The sequence below is a fragment of the Schistocerca serialis genome, chromosome 9 (assembly GCF_023864345.2).
Source record: "Schistocerca serialis cubense isolate TAMUIC-IGC-003099 chromosome 9, iqSchSeri2.2, whole genome shotgun sequence".
NCBI lineage: Eukaryota > Metazoa > Arthropoda > Insecta > Orthoptera > Acrididae > Schistocerca > Schistocerca serialis.
The window spans coordinates 161165476-161186376 of record NC_064646.1 but is presented as its reverse complement, the minus strand read 5'-3'; the positions used below and the strand labels follow the sequence as shown (position 1 = coordinate 161186376).

General features: G+C 43.8%; 1 protein-coding gene across 1 annotated transcript in view; it reads left to right on the top strand.

Moving 5' to 3' along the window:
• The window catches only part of LOC126418808 (uncharacterized), an 85495-nt gene extending 65072 nt beyond the window's left edge, over window positions 1-20423 (top strand). Inside the window, exons 3-6 of the mRNA XM_050085745.1 lie at window positions 3570-3785; window positions 7233-7472; window positions 14049-14179; window positions 19482-20423. Of these exons, the coding sequence (XP_049941702.1) occupies window positions 3570-3785; window positions 7233-7472; window positions 14049-14179; window positions 19482-19696 (802 nt within the window). The 3' untranslated portion in view covers window positions 19697-20423. The remainder of the gene's footprint in view (window positions 1-3569; window positions 3786-7232; window positions 7473-14048; window positions 14180-19481) is intronic.
• The last annotated feature ends 478 nt before the right edge of the window (window positions 20424-20901 follow it).

The following is a 20901-nucleotide window of genomic DNA, read 5'->3' as shown; positions in this document are numbered from 1 at the left end:
CATCGGCGAACCTCAAAGTTTTTATTTCTTCTCCATGGATTTTAATACCTACCCCAAATTTTTCTTTTGTTTCCTTTACTGCTTGCTCAATATACAGATTGAATAACATCGGGGAGAGGCTACAACCCTGTCTTACTACCTTCCCACCCACTGCTTCCCTTTCATGTCCCTCAACTCTTATAACTGCCATCTGGTTTCTGTACAAGTTGTAAATAGCCTTTCGCTCCCTGTATTTTACCCCTGCCACCTTTAGAATTTGAAAGAGAGTATTCCAGTCAACATTGTCAAAAGCTTTCTCTAAGTCTACAAATGTTAGAAACGTAGGTTTGCCTTTCCTTAATGTTTCTTCTAAGATAAGTCGTAAGGTCAGTATTGCCTCACGTGTTCCAGTATTTCTACGGAATCCAAACTGATCTTCCCCGAGGTCGGCTTCTACTAGTTTTTCCATTCGTCTGTAAAGAATTCGTGTTAGTATTTTGCAGCTGTGGCTTATTAAACTGATTGTTCGGTAATTTTCACATCTGTCAACACCTGCTTTCTTTGGGATGGGAATTATTATATTCTTTTTGAAGTCTGAGGTTATTTCGCCTGTTTCATACATCTTGCTCACCAGATGGTAGAGTTTTATCAGGACTGGCTCTCCCAAGGCCGTCAGTAGTTCCAATGGAATGTTGTCTACTCCGGGGGCCTTGTTTCGAATCAGGTCCTTCAGTGCTCTGTCAAACTCTTCACGCAGTATCGTATCTCCCATTTCATCTTCATCTACATCCTCTTCCATTTCCATAATATTGTCCTCAAGTGCATCGCCCTTGTATAGACCCTCTATATACTCCTTCCACCTTTCTGCTTTCCCTTCTTTGCTTAGAACTGGGTTTCCATCTGAGCTCTTGATGTTCATACATGTGGTTCTCTTATCTCCAAAGGTCTCTTTAATTTTCCTGTAGGCAGTATCTATCTTACCCCTAGTGAGATAAGCCTCTACATCCTTACATTTGTCCTCTAGCCATCCCTGCTTAGCCATTTTGCACTTCCTGTCGATCTCATTTTTGAGACGTTTGTATTCCTTTTTGCCTGCTTCATTTTCTGCATTTTTATATTTTCTCCTTTCATCAATTAAATTCAATATTTCTTCTGTTACCCAAGGATTTCTACTAACCCTCTTCTTTTTACCTACTTGATCGTCTGCTGCCTTCACTACTTCATCCCTCAGAGCTACCCATTCTTCTTCTACTGTATTTCTTTCCCCCATTCCTTTCAATTGTTCCCTTATGCTCTCCCTGAATCTCTGTACAACCTCTGGTTCTTTCAGTTTATCCAGGTCCCATCTCCTTAAATTCCCACCTTTTTGCAGTTTCTTCAGTTTTAATCTACAGGTCATAACCAATAGATTGTGGTCAGAGTCCACATCTGCCCCTGGAAATGTCTTACAATTTAAAACCTGGTTCCTAAATCTCTGTCTTACCATTATATAATCTATCTGATACCTTTTAGTATCTCCAGGGTTCTTCCATGTATACAACCTTCTATCATGATTCTTAAACCAAGTGTTAGCTATGATTAAGTTGAGCTCTGTGCAAAATTCTATCAGGCGGCTTCCTCTTTCATTTCTTAGCCCCAATCCATATTCACCTACTACGTTTCCTTCTCTCCCTTTTCCTACACTCGAATTCCAGTCACCCATGACTATTAAATTTTCGTCTCCCTTCACTATCTGAATAATTTCTTTTATTTCATCATACATTTCTTCAATTTCTTCGTCATCTGCAGAGCTAGTTGGCATATAAACTTGTACTACTGCAGTAGGTGTGGGCTTCGTATCTATCTTGGCCACAATAATGCGTTCACTATGCTGTTTATAGTAGCTTACCCGCATTCCTATTTTCCTATTCATTATTAAACCTACTCCTGCATTACCCCTATTTGACTTTGTGTTTATAACCCTGTAGTCACCTGACCAGAAGTCTTGTTCCTCCTGCCACCGAACTTCACTAATTCCCACAATATCTAACTTTAACCTATCCATTTCCCTTTTTAAATTTTCTAACCTACCTGCCCGATTAAGGGATCTGACATTCCACGCTCCGATCCGTAGAACGCCAGTTTTCTTTCTCCTGATAACGACATCCTCTTGAGTAGTCCCCGCCCGGAGATCCGAATGGGGGACTATTTTACCTCCGGAATATTTTACCCAAGAGGACGCCATCATCATTTAATCATACAGTAAAGCTGCATGCCCTCGGGAAAAATTACGGCCGTAGTTTCCCCTTGCTTTCAGCCGTTCGCAGTACCAGCACAGCAAGGCCGTTTTGGCAAAAAAAAAAAAAAAAAAAAAAAAAAAATAAAATAAAATAAATAAATAAATTAATTAAAAAATTTACTTGTGACACTTGCTCCTATTACTACAGACGGCAAACAGGAAGAAACTTTGCAATTCGATATAAAGAGCACATAGGCGCACTCTGTTTCGAAAATTTAAATAAATCAAGTTTTGCGTCCCACCTAACACACAATTGTCATTCAACTACAGACGTTAAAACAAAGTTACATATTCTACACATTGTAGACAAAGAAATAAATATGGATATCCTACAACAACTAGAGATTTTCATCCACAACAATATACTGTCTTAAACGAACAAACTGACTTAGCAAACAACTAATTTTTTGAAAATTTCAAAGAATGTTTAAGCTTTAAAAACTAACCAACCTAAGGATCAAACCTCACTCACACACATACCTTTCATTTTCTTCTTCTAGTATACATACACCCACATGCACACACACACACACACACACACAATAATCTTCATTCACCGCTCTAATGTTTATATCATAAGTAATGAACAATGTTTATTAGACATCAAAATAAATATCAGACCTGATTTCAGCACTAAAATATTGGATGAAATATCATCCAAAATAATTGTTTTATAGATTTTGTAAATAGCAAATGAGAATTTTGTAATGTTAATACGTATTTTTGTGATAATTAATATAACATAAGTAGGCATATACTTAGTGTTGCCGATGTGCAATGCAAGTACTGAACAAAGAAACTCTCTGGCCCAACACAACTCTTACAACATGTATTTAATCATGCTCTTTGGTTTATTTACGAAAGTTTTTAACTGTGGCGAAATTTGTGAAGTGGTGAAACATTAACGTCACTTGAAAACATACCTTATGTTTTCCAAAAACAATGTGCCGACCTAGGAAGAAGCAACAGGTACTAATAACTGTAAGTGATGAAACTAAATTGATCTCATAACGTGAATAATTCTCACCACATTCGGTGCTCACATGTTTCGTTTATACATTCTGTCACAGTTACTCGAGCCCACAATGCACTAAACATGCAATAAATATATACCATCTGATGATGAATCACTAAGCCATAAACCGATAACGGAGAATAAAAATTCAGGAATAAAATAAAAGGCGACTGGTTTGTGGGTACCGTTTTCTCATTTTCATTTTACTGCTCCTTATATTTCGCTGCAGATATAAAACTGAACGTGAGCTAGACAATGGTGCTATAATGCCTGCCACTTTACGGGTGGATGTTACAGCGGAGTGGAGCTTCGCTTCGGCGGGTACCCCGGCCTGGCGTGCGCCGACGGCCGCTACCCAGTGGCCCTCGACAACGCTCGCCGAATGCTGGTCGCACTGTTGGTGGTCGGCGCAGACGACAGGATTCACAGAACCTTCGGCTGTTTCTTCGAGGGAGATATCCGCCAGCTGCAGGCCATGGCAGCCGAACATGGCTTCCGCTTCATTAGCCTTCTGTAAGTGCTAGTTAATACACGTTTAGTTTTGTGACCTTTCCCGCTCACCACAATAACTTCAATTGAAACGGGACAAACGCTTGACAGCTAATATGATTATCAGGTAACTCGCATTCGTTAGGGGTACGCTGTTCCAACTGTAGAGGGAGTGAACAAAAATATGGAAACACATAAAACACAGCAGATTACCTTGCCCAATACGGTCTAGGAATAACTTAGGGTATCAAAATTGCTTCGTGGCGTCTTGGAATGGATAAACACAGGCACTGTATGGTTTTCGAGGCACTCTTTTACCGTTAGTCCTGCAAAGTAGTGGCAAGTTTATGTAACGATGATGCAGGTGGACAGCGATCACCTACCTTTCTCTCCATAGTACATCTACATCTACGTGATTACTCTGCTAATCACAATGAAGTGCCTGGCAGAGGGTTCAATGAACCACCTTCAAGCTGTCTCTCTACCTTTCCACTCTCGAACGGCACGCGGGAAAAACGAGCACTTAAATTTTTCTGTGCGAGCCCTGATTTCTCTTATTTTATCGTGATTATCATTTCTCCCCATGTAGGTGAGTGCCAACAGAATGTTTTCGCAATCGGAGGAGAAAACTGGTGATTGAAATTTCATGAGAAGATGCCGTCGCAATAAAAAACGCCTTTGTTTTAATGATTGCCACTCCAATTTACGTATCATGTCTGTAACACTATCTCCCCTGTTTCGCGATAATACAAAACGAGCTGCCCTTGTTTCTACGTTTTCGATTGCATCCGTGAGTCCTACCTGATGCGGGTCCCACACCGCTCAGCAATACGCCAGAATAGGCCGGACAAGCATGGTGTAAGCAGTCTCTTTAGTAGATCTGCTGCACCTTCTAAGTGTTCTGCCAATGAATCGCAGTCTTTGGTTTGCTCTACCCACAATATTATCTATGTGATCGTACCAATTTAGGTTATTTGTAATTGTACCGTGGGATGTTCCTGATCACCCAAAATGGTCACGTAATCCTCGGCAGTAATGCAACCTTGCCGAGTACCCATGAGGCCCATGGAATTCCACGATGTGGCCGCGGAAATCACCATCGAACTCTCGCTATGTTTCACTCTTGGGACGTGACCTCCCCTGGAAGTTAGAAACAGTGTGAAACAATACTCATCAGACCAAATGACATTCTTCTATTGCATCACGGTCAACGTTTTATGGCTTTGGTAGCACGTTTTCTTGTTAGGGCATTTGCATCACTGAGTCTTTCTGGAATTCGTTAACGTTTTACGGCTTTGGTACCACGTTTTCTTGTTAGGGCATTTGCATCACTGATTCTTTCTGGAATTCGAACTCATCCTGTAATTCCCAGCTACTGAAGCTCCATTCGTGTTGTTTTGGTGCTGACAGAACTCACGAGTGTGACATTCAGTTCTGCAATCACTTTTTCAGCTGTCGCCCACTTCTTTCCCGACACAATACTCCTCAGTGACCGTATGTCGCGATCACTCAACACCACGTTCGTCCATGTTGTGACTTAGCAGATGATGTTTTTTCGCTTTTCCTGTGTGCTGTATAAATCTTTGATACGATGCCTCTTGAAACACCAAACACTTCGGCTACTTTGGTTTGAAAGCAGCTACATAAGAGTGCCAACAACTTTCCCACGTTAGAATTCGCTTATCTCCGACATAATGCGCTCACAACTACACAGAACACTGTTCTGACCACGATAAACACCTGCCACATACTGACGACAACGAACAGGCACTGTTCGTAGTCAAATACAACAACACAAATTGCAGGCTTGGATAGCGTCTGCACTTAAGTTCAAGCATGTATTTCTCACAGTGTTTTCACGTTTTTGTTCAACCCTTTTACGAATAATGAAAAACGTTATTAATGTCAACATCCACCAGCATGTAGTTTGGGCATGCCAGTAACGTAATACGACAGTGGCCATTAAAATTGCTACACCACTAAGATGACGTGCTACAGACGCGAAATTTAACCGACAGGAAGAAGATGCTGTGATATGCAAATGATTAGCTTTTCAGAGCATTCACACAAGGTTGGCGCCGGTGGCGACACCTACAACGTGCTGACATGACGAAAGTTTCCAGCCGATTTCTCATTCACAAACAGCAGTTGACCGGCGTTGTCTGGTGAAACGTTGTTGTGATGCCTCGTGTAAGGAGGAGAAATGCGTACCATCACGTATCCGACTTTGATAAAGGTCGGATTGTAACCTATCGCGATTGCGGTTTACCGTGTCGCGACATTGCTGCTCGCGTTGGTCGAGATCCAATGACTGTTAGCAGAATATGGAATCGGTGGGTTCAGGAGGGTAATACGGAACGCCGTGCTGGATCCCAACGGCCTCTTATCACTAGCAGTCGAAATGAAAGGCATCTTATCCGCATGTCTGTAAGGGATCGTGCAGCCACGTCTCGGTGCCTAACAGGTGGGGACGTTTGCAAGAAAACAACCATTTGGACGAACAGTTCGACGACGTTTGCAGCAGCATGGGCTGTCAGCTCGGAGACCATGGCTGCGGTTACACTTGACGCTGCATCACAGACAGGAGCGCCTGCGAAGGTGTACTCAACGACGAACCTGGGTACACGAATGGCAAAACGCCTTTTTTCGGATGAATCCAGGTTTTGTTTACAGCATCATGATGGTTGCATCCGTGTTTGGCGCCATCGCGGTGAACGCACATTGGAAGCGTGTATTCGTCATCGCCTTACTGGCGTATGACCCGGCGTGATGGTATGGGGTGCCACTGGTTACACGTCTCGGTCACCTCTTGTTCGTATTGACGGCACTTTGAACAGTGGGCGTTACATTTCAGATGTGTTACGACCAGTGGCTCTACCCTTCATTCGATCCCTGTGAAACCCTACATTTCAGCAGGATAATGCACGACCACATGTTGCAGGTCCTGTACGGGCCTTTGTGGATACAGAAAATGTTCGACTGCTGCCCTGGCCAGCACACTCTCCAGATCTCTGACCAATTGAAAACTTCTGGTCAATGGTGGCCGAGCAGCTGGCTCGTCACAATACGCCAGTCACTACTCTTGACGAACTGTGGTATGGTGTTGAAGCTGCATGGGCAGCTGTACCTGTACACCGCATCCAAGCTCTGACGCAATGCCCAGGCGTATCAAGGCCGTTATTACTGCCAGAGGTGTTCGTTCTGGGTACTAATTTCTCAGGATCTATGCACCCAAATTGAGTGGAAATGTAATCAAATGTCAGTTATAGTATAATATATTTGTCCAATGAATACTCGTTTATCATCTCCATTTCTTCTTGGTGTAGCAATTTTAATGGCCAGTAGTGTAGATCGGTGCTTTGGTTACACATGTGTCAGGATGGACCATAACAATGGGCTAAGTGGCATCAAGTCATGAGCAGTCCACTGGCGTTAGTGATGGATACTGGGAGTAATGTTGTCTGCTTTCAGACCGGCCTCAGTGAGTCTGGCAATCCCCGAGGCGGACTGCGTGGTGCCTCGGTCGGGGCTGCCCAGCGACGTGTTCGACGTGCAGATGAACCTACTGGGTGCGGCGGCCCCCGCCGCCCCTGCCGGTTGTCTGATGTACAGCTCTGCCAAGGTGGGGCTCGTTTCCAGGGACGCCACCAATTCCACCGACAGCGACGCCGCAACTGATGATCCACCTGCTGATGGGGCGCTGCTTCTCAGGTGGGCGCTCACTACATTAACCCGTGGTGATTCCATATTTGATCTTCATCCGTCGCCCATCTTCAAAGGTTTTTTGGATTGTCTTTTTATTTATTTTGTCTTTTTATTTTCATTTTTATACGGGGTTGTTCAATAAATAATGCACCTCGATGTAATTCTCAGAATAAATTTATACTTAAAAGTTAGAATTTGATGAAAATATAAAAAAAGTATTTATTGGAAATGCACTATTTTTCTACATAGTTTCCATCACGTTCTATGGCTTTACCTCAGCGTTGTGCAAGAGCATGAGTTCCATTTTGGTAACAGCACTTCTCCTCTGCTTGCAGTCGTGTTTTCACTGCACGAATTACACCATCATCATCTTGAAAGTGTGTCTGATGTAGAAAATACTAAACTAGCCCCCACAGACGGAAAACAAAGGGCGCCAGGTCTGGGGTATAGGGTTCCAATGGTTCAAATGGCTCTGAGCTCTATGGGACTTAACTACTGAGGTCATCAGTCCCCTAGAACATAGAACGACTTAAACCTAACTAACCTAAGGACATCACACACATCCACGCCCGAGGCAGGATTCGAACTTGCGACCGTAGCGGTCGCACGGTTCCTGACTGAAGCGCCTAGAACCGCTTGGCCACCCCGGCCGGCGTCTACGAAATTCCCGTTGTCGGTAGCAGCGGTTGTGATTGGACGTCACGAACGTGAATGACAATGCAGCTCAGTCTCTGCACTTCCTGAGTCTTTAGATCTCTTTACCCAACACCCAACAATACATCTATCACCTTCATCATTACTATACACTGCACATAAAAGGTTATAAATGTTCACCATGTTTCTTCTTTTCGCAAACAAGAATTCAGTGACAGCATGGTACTTGCAGCGAGCGTGTAGACGCCATTTTGATGGTTTGCTATGTCTCTGCCATTTGTCGGAATCGTTCGAAACTTTGTACAATTGCAGAAGAAACATCAAATTAGAAGCACCTGCATGGATGCTTTCCTGTATACATTAAAGACCCTAGTGCCTACGTGTGCCAACATACATAAGCAGGGTCAATTTCAAATCGCTCGAGGTCCATTTCAGTAATGAATTGTGGTCACCTATTCAGATTTATGTACTCAGATTATTTAAACATATATTTGGACTTCCATATGGTATGTGTAGGCAACATCTAATAAAATTTTGTTTCATTAATTTAAGCTTATCGAATGCTACACACCCTGATTTTCGAACCACTATAACATTACTCACTTTACTAAAACTAATCATAACAGTCGACTTATTAACTCAAATCACATAGCAAGCAAAAATCAATATTTACAAGCAGCAACTCGCCATCATAAAAGTGTAATAAGCTCACGGCATTTCTGTCCTCAGCGACAGTGGTGAAGAATTACAGGACCTATCGAACGTAATGAATAATCTAATGGTCACGTCCAGATCTATGGGGCATTTGGGTGGGACTTTGTCATATTGATTGCACAGGAATTTGAGGGCAGGAGTACTGGTCGTCAAGGTTCAAATCAATCACGTGTGACCGCCACAAGGCAGATCGCTGTAACGTGCACCAAATACATCGTAATCCCTTCACAGCCCGCCCTGTTGGCCGTGCTGTTTAACGCGCTGCTTTCCGGGCGGGAAGGAGCGCCGGTCCCCGGCACGAATCCGCCCGGCGGATTTGTGTCGAGGTACGGTGAGCCGGCCAGTCTGTGGACGGTTTTTAGGCGTTTTCCATCTGCCTCGGCAAATGCGGGCTGGTTCCCCTTATTCCGCCTCAGCTACACTATGTCGGCGATTGTTGCGCAAACAAGTTCTCCACGTGCGCGTACACCACCATTACTCTAGCACGCGAACATAGGGGTTACACTCGTCTGTTGTGAGACGTTCCCTGGGGGGTCCACCGGGGGCCGAACCGCACAATAACCCTGGGTTCGGTGTGGGGCGGCGGAGGTGTGAAGTGGACTGCGGTAGTCGTTGTGGGGTTGTGGACCACTGCGGCTGCGGCGGGGACGGAGCCTCTCCGTCGTTTCTAGATCCCCGGTTAACATAATATAACATAATCCTTTCACATCTGCGCCGACCGTCTGAGAACAAGTAACATTCTGTGTCATTTCTCACTACTGATAGGATGCTAGCAGCATGCAGACCAGGGAATTACCATCTCATGTGTATTCTGCCATAAATGTTACAACGCAGGCGGATGCGTTTGGAGAGGTGCCGTAATCGGGAAGCATGGACTACAGACGAATGGCATCCGTCAAATTATGTTCATCGACGGATCACATTTCTGTGCCACGCTTCATGACCATCGTGGCGAAAAGTGCGTTTCTTTAAAGGTTTTAGAGAGACACAGCGGTGTTACTCCTGTTGGCCTGGTGTGGGGAGCCATCGGATGAGACTTCAGGTCATAGATGATGCTGGCTGAGGAAACTCTCATGACACAACCGTATATCACGGGCATCCTGCGTCGTCATGTGTAAGCTCTCGTTGCCCCATTTTTCAACAGGACAACTCTCGTCCACACTTGGCGCGTATCTCTATGAACTATTTGTTTGATGTTGAGGAATCTCCGCGGCCAACAATATCGCCAGATCTATTCCCGATAGAACATGCGCGGTAACAGCTCAGGTGTCAACTCCTCGCCAGTGCCAGTATCCAAGATACCAAAGACCACAAACAACAGCTTGCCCCAGGATAGTATACAACGACTTGGACACTTCACAGTCGAATCAGTGCAAGCATCCAGGCCAGAGAGTGTACTACCAAGTTCTTTGTAAATATTTTCTCCTTTTTTTTTTTAATCGGCAAAATGACTATAACAGCTCATATTCTCTCAACCAGCGAAGTTTCATTTAATTTCTTACTCCCCTTCTGGGTGCGTTAGATTTGTATATTGCCAGGCAGTGTATACAAGCTAGCACCATTATGAATCACCTAACAAGTTGCGTAGTCAGTTTCATTGTACTTGCATTGTTTTTTTGCATGATAAAGTGATTCGTGAATAAAGTATGGTATAAAGTATAAAACTAACTGTAAATATATTGGAGACGTATGAAACTGTGGCGGGAAGCATCTGTTTGATCGAAGTCAAACATACCTTAATAAGCAAACAAATACAGAGAAAGCTCTGATTGCCGTTTGTATTAGCGTTAAAATACTGAGCTACGTTCCAGGATTTTTTTTAATTTTTAGGTGTACTTTTGTCTGTGAATAAGTTATTCTGATGAACCTGTGAGCGGTTTTTATAATCCGTAAAACATTAGTTTTAAATAATGGAGAAGGAGACACTGTTTACGTCATCGACAGCTTTAAAATGGATGAACGCTATACGGTTTATATTTTGAGACCGAGAGTATTTATTTCGTCTTTTAAATTTTTTATGCCACCATCAGGATATTCAGAGCTAAATTTTCCGTATTTCCATTAAATTAATTCTGACTGCCAAAACAGTTGCTGTGCAGCAGTGGTTGAGGAGCTGGACTTACCTTCGAGAGGAGCAGGTACAAATCCCAGTTCGACCATCCGGATCCAGGATTTCCATTTATTCTATAAACCGATTAGAAACAGAGGAACGGTTTCCCGCAGGGTACCTTTGAAGAGGGCGCTGCAGACCCTCCGCTTTCCATTCTAAGCTTGTGTTTCGACTCCAACGAGCGCTTTGTCGACGGGACCTTGAATCTTAGTCTATCCTTTCATTGGTCTCCTAGCTTTTCCAGTCAGATTGAAAGCCCACCACATTTTGAAAATTTAAAGCCAGATGTTCATGAAAGTTCCTGAATACGGTTCGCGATGGAATTTACCCCAAAGTCATTAAAGCTGGACCGATGGGAACGCAGTCTGACTTGAACAATAATATTTTTCATGTGGCAGAACTCTTGCAAGCACAACAAATGGGCTATTCTGAAAACACACTAAAAGATTTTAGGTTTGAAAAGTGACCATGAATACTGCACGGCAAACTAAAGTTGTGTGTTAAACATTTCCTTATAACACTAGGCTTGTGCAGGTCAAATTTCCTTACCATTTGCAACCTATAGTGCATAAAAAATACCTGCCAATCTATGAGCTGATGTGCTGGAGAATGTGAATTCTGCTGAAACTATTTCATTATCTGTGTGACTCTTAGGTACTGCAACATATGACCTTCCCTGTAATATTGTGAAAATTATAAGAAATAAAATAGCAAAAGCGCTGCAGAATTAAGCCTGTGGTCCGTGAAGATCACGGAGTGTAAAGTAAATTATCACGATGGAATTCCAAATGTGCACAGGAGCAGGTGAGGGGGACATGGCTTGGACCATAGACAAACGGTAGAAGATAAAGTGCGAACGCCACAAGTACTTTAATTAACAAATTGATTCTACAGAATGAATTATCCCTTAAGGAAGAGCATAATATGTCGTATCAGTAATTCAACATCACAGTTTTACACACTGAAGCGCCATAGAAACTGCTGCAGGCATCCGTATTTGAATACAGAGATATTTTAAACAGGCAGGATACGACGCTGCGGTCAGCAACGCCCATGTAAGACAACAAGTGTCTGGCGCAGTTGTTAGATCGGTTACTGCTGCTACAGTGACAAGTTATCAAGATTTAAGTAAGTTTGAATGTGGTGTTCTAATCAGCGCACGAGCGATGAGACGCAGCATATCTGAGGTAGCGATGAAGTGCAGATTTTCCCGTACGACCATTTCACGAGTGTATCGTGAATATAAAAAATCCGGTAAAACATTAAATCTCCGACATCGCTGCAGCCGGAAAAAGATCCTACAAGAACGTGACCAACAACGACTAAAGAGAATAGTTCAACGTGAGCGATGTGCAACCATTCGCTGCACATTTCAGTGCTGGGCCATCAACAAGAGTCAGCGTGCGAACCATTCAACGAAACATCATTGAAGGCCCACACGTGTACCCTTGACGACTGCACGACACAAAGCTTTACACCTCGCCTGGGTTCGTCAACACCAACACTGGACTGTTGATGACTGGAAACATGTTGCCTAGTCGTTTCAAATTGATCGAGCAGATGCAGGTGTACGGGTGTGGGGACAACCTCACAAATCCATGGACCCTGCGTGTCATTAGGGGACTGTTCAAGCTGGTGAAGGCTCTGTAACGGTATGGGACCCCTGATAAGTCTCGATACGACACGGACAGTTGACATGTACGTACGCAACCTCTCTGATTAGCTGCATCCATTCATGTCTATCGTTCATTCTGACGGACTTGGCCAGTTCTAGCAGTACAATGCGACATCCCACACGTCCAGAATTGCTACAGAGTGGCTCCAGGAACACTCATCTGAGTTGAAGCACTCCTGCTGGCCACCTGGCTCCCCAGACATGAACACTGTTGAGCATATCTGGGTTGCCTTGCAACGTGCTGTTCAGAAGGAATTTCCACCCCCTCGTGTTCTTATGAATTTACGGATAGCCCTGCAGAGTTCATGGTGTCGTTTCCCTCCAGCACTACTTCAAACTTCAGTCGCGTCGATTCCACGTCATGCTGCGGCACGTATGCTTGCTCGTGGGGTCCCAATGCGATATTAGGCACGTGCACCAGTTTCTTTGGCTCTTCAGTGCATATCGACACACATTAGTTCCAAAATCCATACTACCATCCGTACCAATATTATTAAATACTAAAGTAACTCTATCTGTTACATTTTCAATGCAGAACTGCTGAATCGATTGAGACATAGGGATCATAAATTGCTTGTATCCACGGATGGGTGAACTAAAAACTGGATGCTGGCCTCCACATGGTCTTCGAAATCAAATGGACCACAAAAGAATTCAAAGTCATACGAAAGAAAACGCAACACAGGAAGATCGTTCTTCCATAGCTTTGAAGTATACGTACATTCAAGCAATTTGAATGGAACGCGAATACCTCAAGGAAGCTGTTACCAAATTCTGTGATGCAGAAGGCTGAATGCGTCAGTCTCGAAACACGTAAGACAACCGTCTACTACATCCATTCGACGAAGAGAAGGAACAAGAGCAAATCTTTTTTCGAAGACATGAAGTTCTATAAAACGCATTTTCGTGTGTCGCGTCCCGATCGGCTATCGTAGGACTTATCGTGAAATATTACGCGGTGCTTTGGAAAGAAACGCCTCGCTAGCAGACGAATCTGCGAACGGGCAAACATCCTTTGAGGAACAAATGACTCTTGCTTGGTGCGCGACAACTGGAAACGGCAAAAGCAGTTGTATTTCAACATTATTCGGACACTGTCGTATGTCATTTGTCTTGCACTTAAGTGTGCCCTTTCCTGAAACACCTCGATTAACTCTTATGCGGTGGAATAGCTGTACTGTTCCTGCGGTAGAGAAGTCGGAGATGTTTGCAGGTTTGTCAGCTGGCACTGGCGCTGCGGCCTGAAATACCGACACTGACCTACTTGTTGCCACCCTAACAATGAGAGTTTCGCCCCGCAGACAGAGGTCTTACGCTTCGAACTACCTGTTACATATGTCTGATCTCGCTTTGTTCTACTGCGTCTAGTGTGCGCCTAGCCTGCTTCTAGCGCGGTACCTGACCCTATCCTCTCGTCTCGTGTCCGCAGGTTCCAGCGAGTGTCCTTTCCGGCGCTGGAGTGCCGGTTTCGCGCGCAGACGCAGCCTGACGTCATCCTGCGCGGCCTCGTCCAACCACCGGACGACCACTTCACTTGCCGCTTCCGCTACCGCATCAAAGGTGAGCAGTTACTGCTGCTGTTATCTGATACAATCATAGGTCAAAATGTAATGATAAGTATCGGGAATGAAATTCAGTTGGCTAACTCATTGGTTTCTGAGGTCTTTTGGGAACATCCTCTATTAAAAATATAGATGAATAACATGTTATCGAGTAAATACCAACAGATGAGGAGAATCTACGAATCGGTCTTTGTAGGATGTAATAAACAGATTTGTTACGTACAAAGAGCATAGACTTGCGTGACGCGGTGGGAGCCAGACCTGTTTCGAATGTTACTGACCATGACACGACCTAGGCTCGCATTTTTTTTCATTTTATCAGTGTTGACTATTTCTGTGTTTCCAGCACCTGGAACAACTTGAAAATGACTGATCGTCGAAATTACAGTATCTACTGCAGTGACAGGGAGACTTTTTCGGTGCAAAGTGAAATAAAATCAATTTGCCATTTCTCGAGTGCAGCAAGCCACATACTAGACGGGACTAACGTGATGGAGTAGACGTACGTAACTTTAATCCATCCATCACGCACAATCGTACACCATGGAAGGAAGCACTTGGAATGCAGAACAGACGATATGATGGGTACCTTCACGTAGTCATACCTCATGTCTGTAGGACGTCAAGGCGAGAGTGTAATCGACCAGCGTTAGTTAAATGACGTTGCAGGATTAAAGGACTTGACTTCGTACATGGATAAGCAAAAGGAAACGTAAAGAAGCCGAGAGGCTGTATTAAACTACGCCCGCACACACAACGAGTATCATGTTTCCGAGACTGTTCGTACAATTAATGGAAGTACGTTAACGAGCTGTACAAGCTCCCAAATTGGAAGAACCCTGGCTACTCACGTGGGCGATGAGCCCTCAAACATTATTCGTCCAGTTGTACGTCAGTTAGGTGTCGTGCACACTCCTGTGCAAAAAATTAAGTTGGAACAACATCTGCAGCTGCAGCTTTACTACTCACTGAACGAGCTAGCCGGAATTCCCACCGTCATCAAACATCGCGCCACGTTAAGTGCGTGTCACAGCCGTCTGTGGGTAATCCTCATTTCTCCTGTGTGCGTACAGTCCGTGGACGTAGTCTACTTCACCATCGACGCAATCATGCATGAACAGCTGAGACTTGCCACACTGCAGTTGCAAAGTGCCACCAAGGTAGATGTGCAGAGAATTTGTGGGTGAGCACTGAAGTGTCCCAGCTTGCGGCACTTTCACAGTAGGTCAGTTGATAGCACTCAAAAATCAATTTATTAACAAAATCAGTTTATGTTCACAAATATAAGTTCTGAGATCCTTAGCAGTTCAAAATAAATAAGGAAAGACCTTCTTGAAAATACAGGAATGACTTCTTTGACAACTTAAAGTTCTTGGGAAACAACACAAGTAAATCTCTGCGTGAGACTATCTTCTGAAAAGTTCTCTTGCAAACGCAGCAGATTATCTTCTTACACATCAACAGTAGGCAGAAAATTAAAGTCCCATCTCACGAGCAGTACAGGGAGGTCCAGCATCAGACTCCGCGGTAGGAGCAGCGGGTCGCGATGCCCGGTGGTCTCTATTGGCAAGGGCGACGTCGAGTCAGGGCGGCGGCATATCCCTAGCGATCTTCTAAATGGTTCTGAGCACTATGGGACTTAACTTCTGAGGTCATCAGTCCCCTAGAACTTAGAACTACTTAAACCTAACTAACCTAAGGACATCGCACACATCCATGCCCGAGGCAGGATTCGAACCTGCGACCGTAGCGGTCGCGCGGGTCCATACTGTAGCGCCTAGAACCGCTCGGCCACCCCGGCCGGCGGCGATCTCCTAATTCTGTTGGTGCTCGCCGGGCGAGGGTAGTTATACCCGCGTGGCGGATGACTACCAGATAGCTGTTGGTCTAGCGGTGTGGGCTCGGAATGGGTGAGGAAAATGGCGCGGCGGGTGTAGCAAAGGGTCTGTAGACGTGGCGGCCTCTACTGCTCTTGCGCGCGCCTTCTGAACTAATCTGTTTCCTGCGGGGCAGGCGAAGTTCGGTTTACTTCGACCGGTGCGCCTGCGGAGCTACAGCGATGACCCGCACAGCGCTGCTACATTGCGGGTTGTCGGCCTTGCAGGGGACCCCAGAAACACACCAGGATTGGTCAGTGATTGGTTAATAGGCCGGGATATGCTTTCTCCCGGTTTAAGTACACCAACATGCACAGTGTCTGTGAGAGGAACTGTCCATCCGTAGTTCATCTCCTTAGATCATCGTAAGTAAACGTGTTTCCATCATGATGGAGCCCTTGCCCATCTTACCTGTGGACGCCTACATTAGACGGTTCCCTGTAAGACATACAGGAAGAGAAGACTCTGTTTCGTGGCCAGCTCGTTCACCTAATTTCACATCACTTGATTTATTCTTGTGAGATTCATGTGCATCGTTTACGTACGAGGAACCGTTGAAACTAAAGGGGCTATCCCGGCAAGAATTATCGCTAAACTTGACATTTTATTGTTCAACACCAGGATTATTCAGACGAGTAAGACCCAGCTTTGCGTTTCTGTGTCAAGCATGCGTAGAAACTGGGAGAGCCCACGTTGAGCAACTGTTATGAATGTAGTACCTTATGCGAACAGTACAGCTAAATAAATCTGTTACAAAAATGAATATATTACAACACCAAAGATAAATTTATAATTTTCTCAATTTCGATTTCGCTTTTGAATCAGTAGTTTTCGGACCACTGTTTTTTGTATCAAATTGATACATTTGCCCTTTTATGTCATCCCTAAAAGAGTATGCCAACACCACAGAAACACCCTGTATATGATACATGATATTGACTAGGTTGCATCCGTCTTTGCTCCCATGACCTACATGTGACACCTTAAGAATGCTCAGGTGGATCATTACATCGCCTTCTCATTCATACGATTTGGTTCTTTGTCATGTTGAAATTCTTCCCCATGAAGGTGATCTTGAGCTTTCAGTCGTAGTGATAGAATGCGATGAAGTTTAGTTGTGCCTGTTTGGATATTACGAGAACCCTGTAGTTCTAGTAGTATATTATCATAAGAGCAGGAGTCAGTTTTTCTTATTTTCTTTTTCGTGATATTTGTTTTTCGGTAATACTATGTATGGTAATACTATAACGTATAGAAAGTATATTTTTAAATATAGTTCATTATACACCAATAAGTGGATTCTCTGTGACTGCAAACAATAAATCTGTTTCCAGAACGAGATTTTCACTCTGCAGCGGAGTGTGCGCTGATATGAAACTTTCCTGGCAGATTAAAACTGTATGCCGGACCGAGACTCGAACTCGGGACCTTTGCCTTTCGCGAATCGAACTCTGGACCATTGCCTTTCGCGGGTTCCCTTTACTGCTTGCTCAATGTAGAGATAGAATAACATGAAAGAGGCACTGCAATCCTGTCTCGCTCTCTTCTGAACTAATGCCTCCCTTTCAGTTTCTTCGACCCTTATAACAGCAGCCTGATTTTTGTTCAAACTGTGCATGCTTTTTTTTTTTCATTTGTTCGTTATTGATCGTTGTGTTAGGTCGTTGCGGACGTCGCAAGACATCCTGTTCAAGTTCGGTGGTTCATCCTTCTACTCAGTTTTTTTATTACAGAGGCCAACCGGCTCTCTGACCGAACACGATGAGCTATCGTGCCGGCGTCTGAGCTACCCAAGCACGACTCACGCCCCGTCCTCACAGCTTTACTTCTGCCAGTATCTCGTTTCCTACCTTCCAAACTTCACAGAAGCTATCCTACGAACCTTGCAGAGCTAGCACTCCTGGAAGAAAGGATATCGCGGAAACATGGCTTAGCCACAGCCAGGGGGATGTTTCCAGAATGAGAGAGCTCTCCGCGATATCCTTTCTTCCAGGAGTGCTAGTTCTGCAAGGTTCGCAGGAGAGCTTCTGTGAAGTTTGGAAGGTAGGTGACAAGGTATTGGCAGAAGTAAAGCTGTGAGGACGGGGCGTGAGTCGTGCTTGGGTAGCTCAGGTGGTAGAGCACTTGCCCGTGAAAGGCAAAGAAAGGTCCCGAGTTCGAGTCTCGGTCCGGCACACAGTTTCAATCTGCCAGGAAGCTTCAACGTTGAAACTATCTAATATATATATCTACTATCCCCCCACGTGCCATATGCCGTCATCTAATTAAAATCGACGTGTTCTTACCAAGTGTACTAATTTTCTTCTCCAGCAGTGTAGATATGGAAGTAGGGTGTTAATTAAAGCAACAATCTCCGCAGTCGCTTGGTATTGCATTCTATAAACATCAACATACATCACCTAGACTCGATGAAACTCAAAGCAAATGAATTAAAGTACACTGCGACAATAAAATAAGAAACGTGTCAGTCCGGCGTTAGACTGCCACTTATCAGTAACCAACTTTCGACCACTTAAATATATGTTAGACGTTAAAATATTTCTCTGATATAGAGAAATTTTTCTGGCTATTGCCAATCTGTATTTTGTATCCTCTGTACCCTGGGTATCGTCAGTAGTTTTACTTCCCAAATAACAAGACTCATCTACTACTTTTAGAATATAATTCCCTTATACAATTCCCTCATAGTCGCCTGGTTTTATTAGACTAAGCTCCATTCCCTTGTTTTAATTTTATTGATGCTCATCTTATAATCTCATTTCAAGACACTATACATTCCATTCAACGGAACGTCCAAGCCAGTGTCAGAAGTACAGTGTCATAGACAAACCTTAAATTCTTTATTTAATAGCCCTGAACTTTAATCCCATTTCCAAATTTTTTTCTTGGTTCCCTTTACTGCTTGCTCAATGTAGAGATAGAATAACATGAAAGAGGCACTGCAATCCTGTCTCGCTCTCTTCTGAACTAATGCCTCCCTTTCAGTTTCTTCGACCCTTATAACAGCAGCCTGATTTTTGTTCAAACTGTGCATGCTGTAACCTTTCCCTCTCTGTATTTTTTCCCTAATACCTTCAGAGTTTCAAAGCGTGTATTGCTGTCAATACTGTCAAAAGCTTTCTATAACTGTAAATCCTTCTTCAACTTATATTCCAGGTTAAGTCATATGGTCAGTATTACCTCGCATGCTCCTAAAATATTCTGGAACTCAAACTGATCTGTAAGGATCGGCTTGTACCAGTCTATCCGGAACAGTAGAAGTAATTAATATGCAAGTAAATTAATGCAATTAATGTCACCATCCTACGTCGTCATCTCCCTGTGTCACTGAGTACACATACACACCTCGCAGAGCCAACACTGCTTCATTGGCTCAGTAAGTTGTGTGTACGTTTCGCTCTTACTTGCCGCTGTCGCCCTCAGGTCAGGTGTTGGGCGCCCTGCTGCGCTACCTTTCGGCGGCCTACATGCTTCCCTTGGACACGCCACCTGCGAGCCTACCGATGCTGACGCTGCGACCATTCGCGTGCGGCGCCGGTGCCGGTGACGACGCGGACGTCGACTTCCTGGTGACGGGGCCCAGAGGCCGCTCGGCGGGCTGCAAGTTCTCCTCTGGTGACCACCAAAGCTCCGGCTGATCCTGTGTCTGGCATCACCGTAATCGCTCAGACTGTGACTACAGGCTGCGTTCTTCTTGCACTGTCTTGAAAGAAACTGACAGTGTAAATTCCGTACATCGAGACTCATTAATTTATTTACAAACTCGTTTCACGTGGAGGATCATTCTTTGTTTATGAAAGTGCCACTAATTATATGCGAATGGTACCACAACCACAAGTGGGCGATTTTCATAAAAAAAATACTTACTATTTACCGCTGCTGTGATAGAACACTTCTTGTAAACACTGCTGCATAGCTTGTGTATTTAAAGAACAAAATCACAAAACCCGTAAAATCTGATGTAGTATGTATTTATTTCTCTACAACCAGTTTAGATCAAGTGACTATGCACAGGTCACCTGTATAGGAAGAGAAACATGTAAGAAATAGTATACAGTGCGTCAAAATAATTAATATTAACTGTTCTCCGTAGCAGATACGAATACCATAACATCGGTTAAAAGGATATTCCTTGGTGTCACGTACATATGTAATTGTCAGTTGCAACATCTAAATGAAATAGTTAAAAATACGATATATGTAAAGACTTTAAAAACATAGTATACGTATGTATACACGTTGTAGATACAAATGTAACTCGAGTATTTTAATATTTTGTGTACTACTTTATTTTTTATCTAGTATGTGATATGTTTTATGTCTTTATTCTTACTTCTATTTTGTGACGAAGATATCTAAAAAATATTCTTATCGTTTACTTGATTTCTACTTGCTCTCTCAAGCTGCGCCTCTTCCCTCTCCCTCCTCCCTCCTCCTCCCCTCCCCATTCAACCAGCGGTCCGCTATAAGTTTGGTCAGTGTTAGTTTCCTTCCTTCGTCCCTAATTTTATTTTGACGTTTCATTACAAATCAGTCTCATATTGTCTTATTATTATGTAACTTCATCTATGTTACGTAACTTTGTTACAGCCACTATCCGATTATACGCGATACAATCGTGTACTAAGTGACGTAATATGTTCTTTTCATTAAGTAATTGGGATGCATTTTTCGTATTTGTACTCTATGTTCGTTTTTTGTCAATTTTTGATTACATCGTTTTTCTAGGAAAGCGTGAAATAACATGTATCCCTAGTTTGTTGTTACTGTGATCTTCAGTCCAGAGACTCTATCCAGTGCAAGCCTCTCCATCTCCGAGTAACTACTGCAACCTACATCCTTA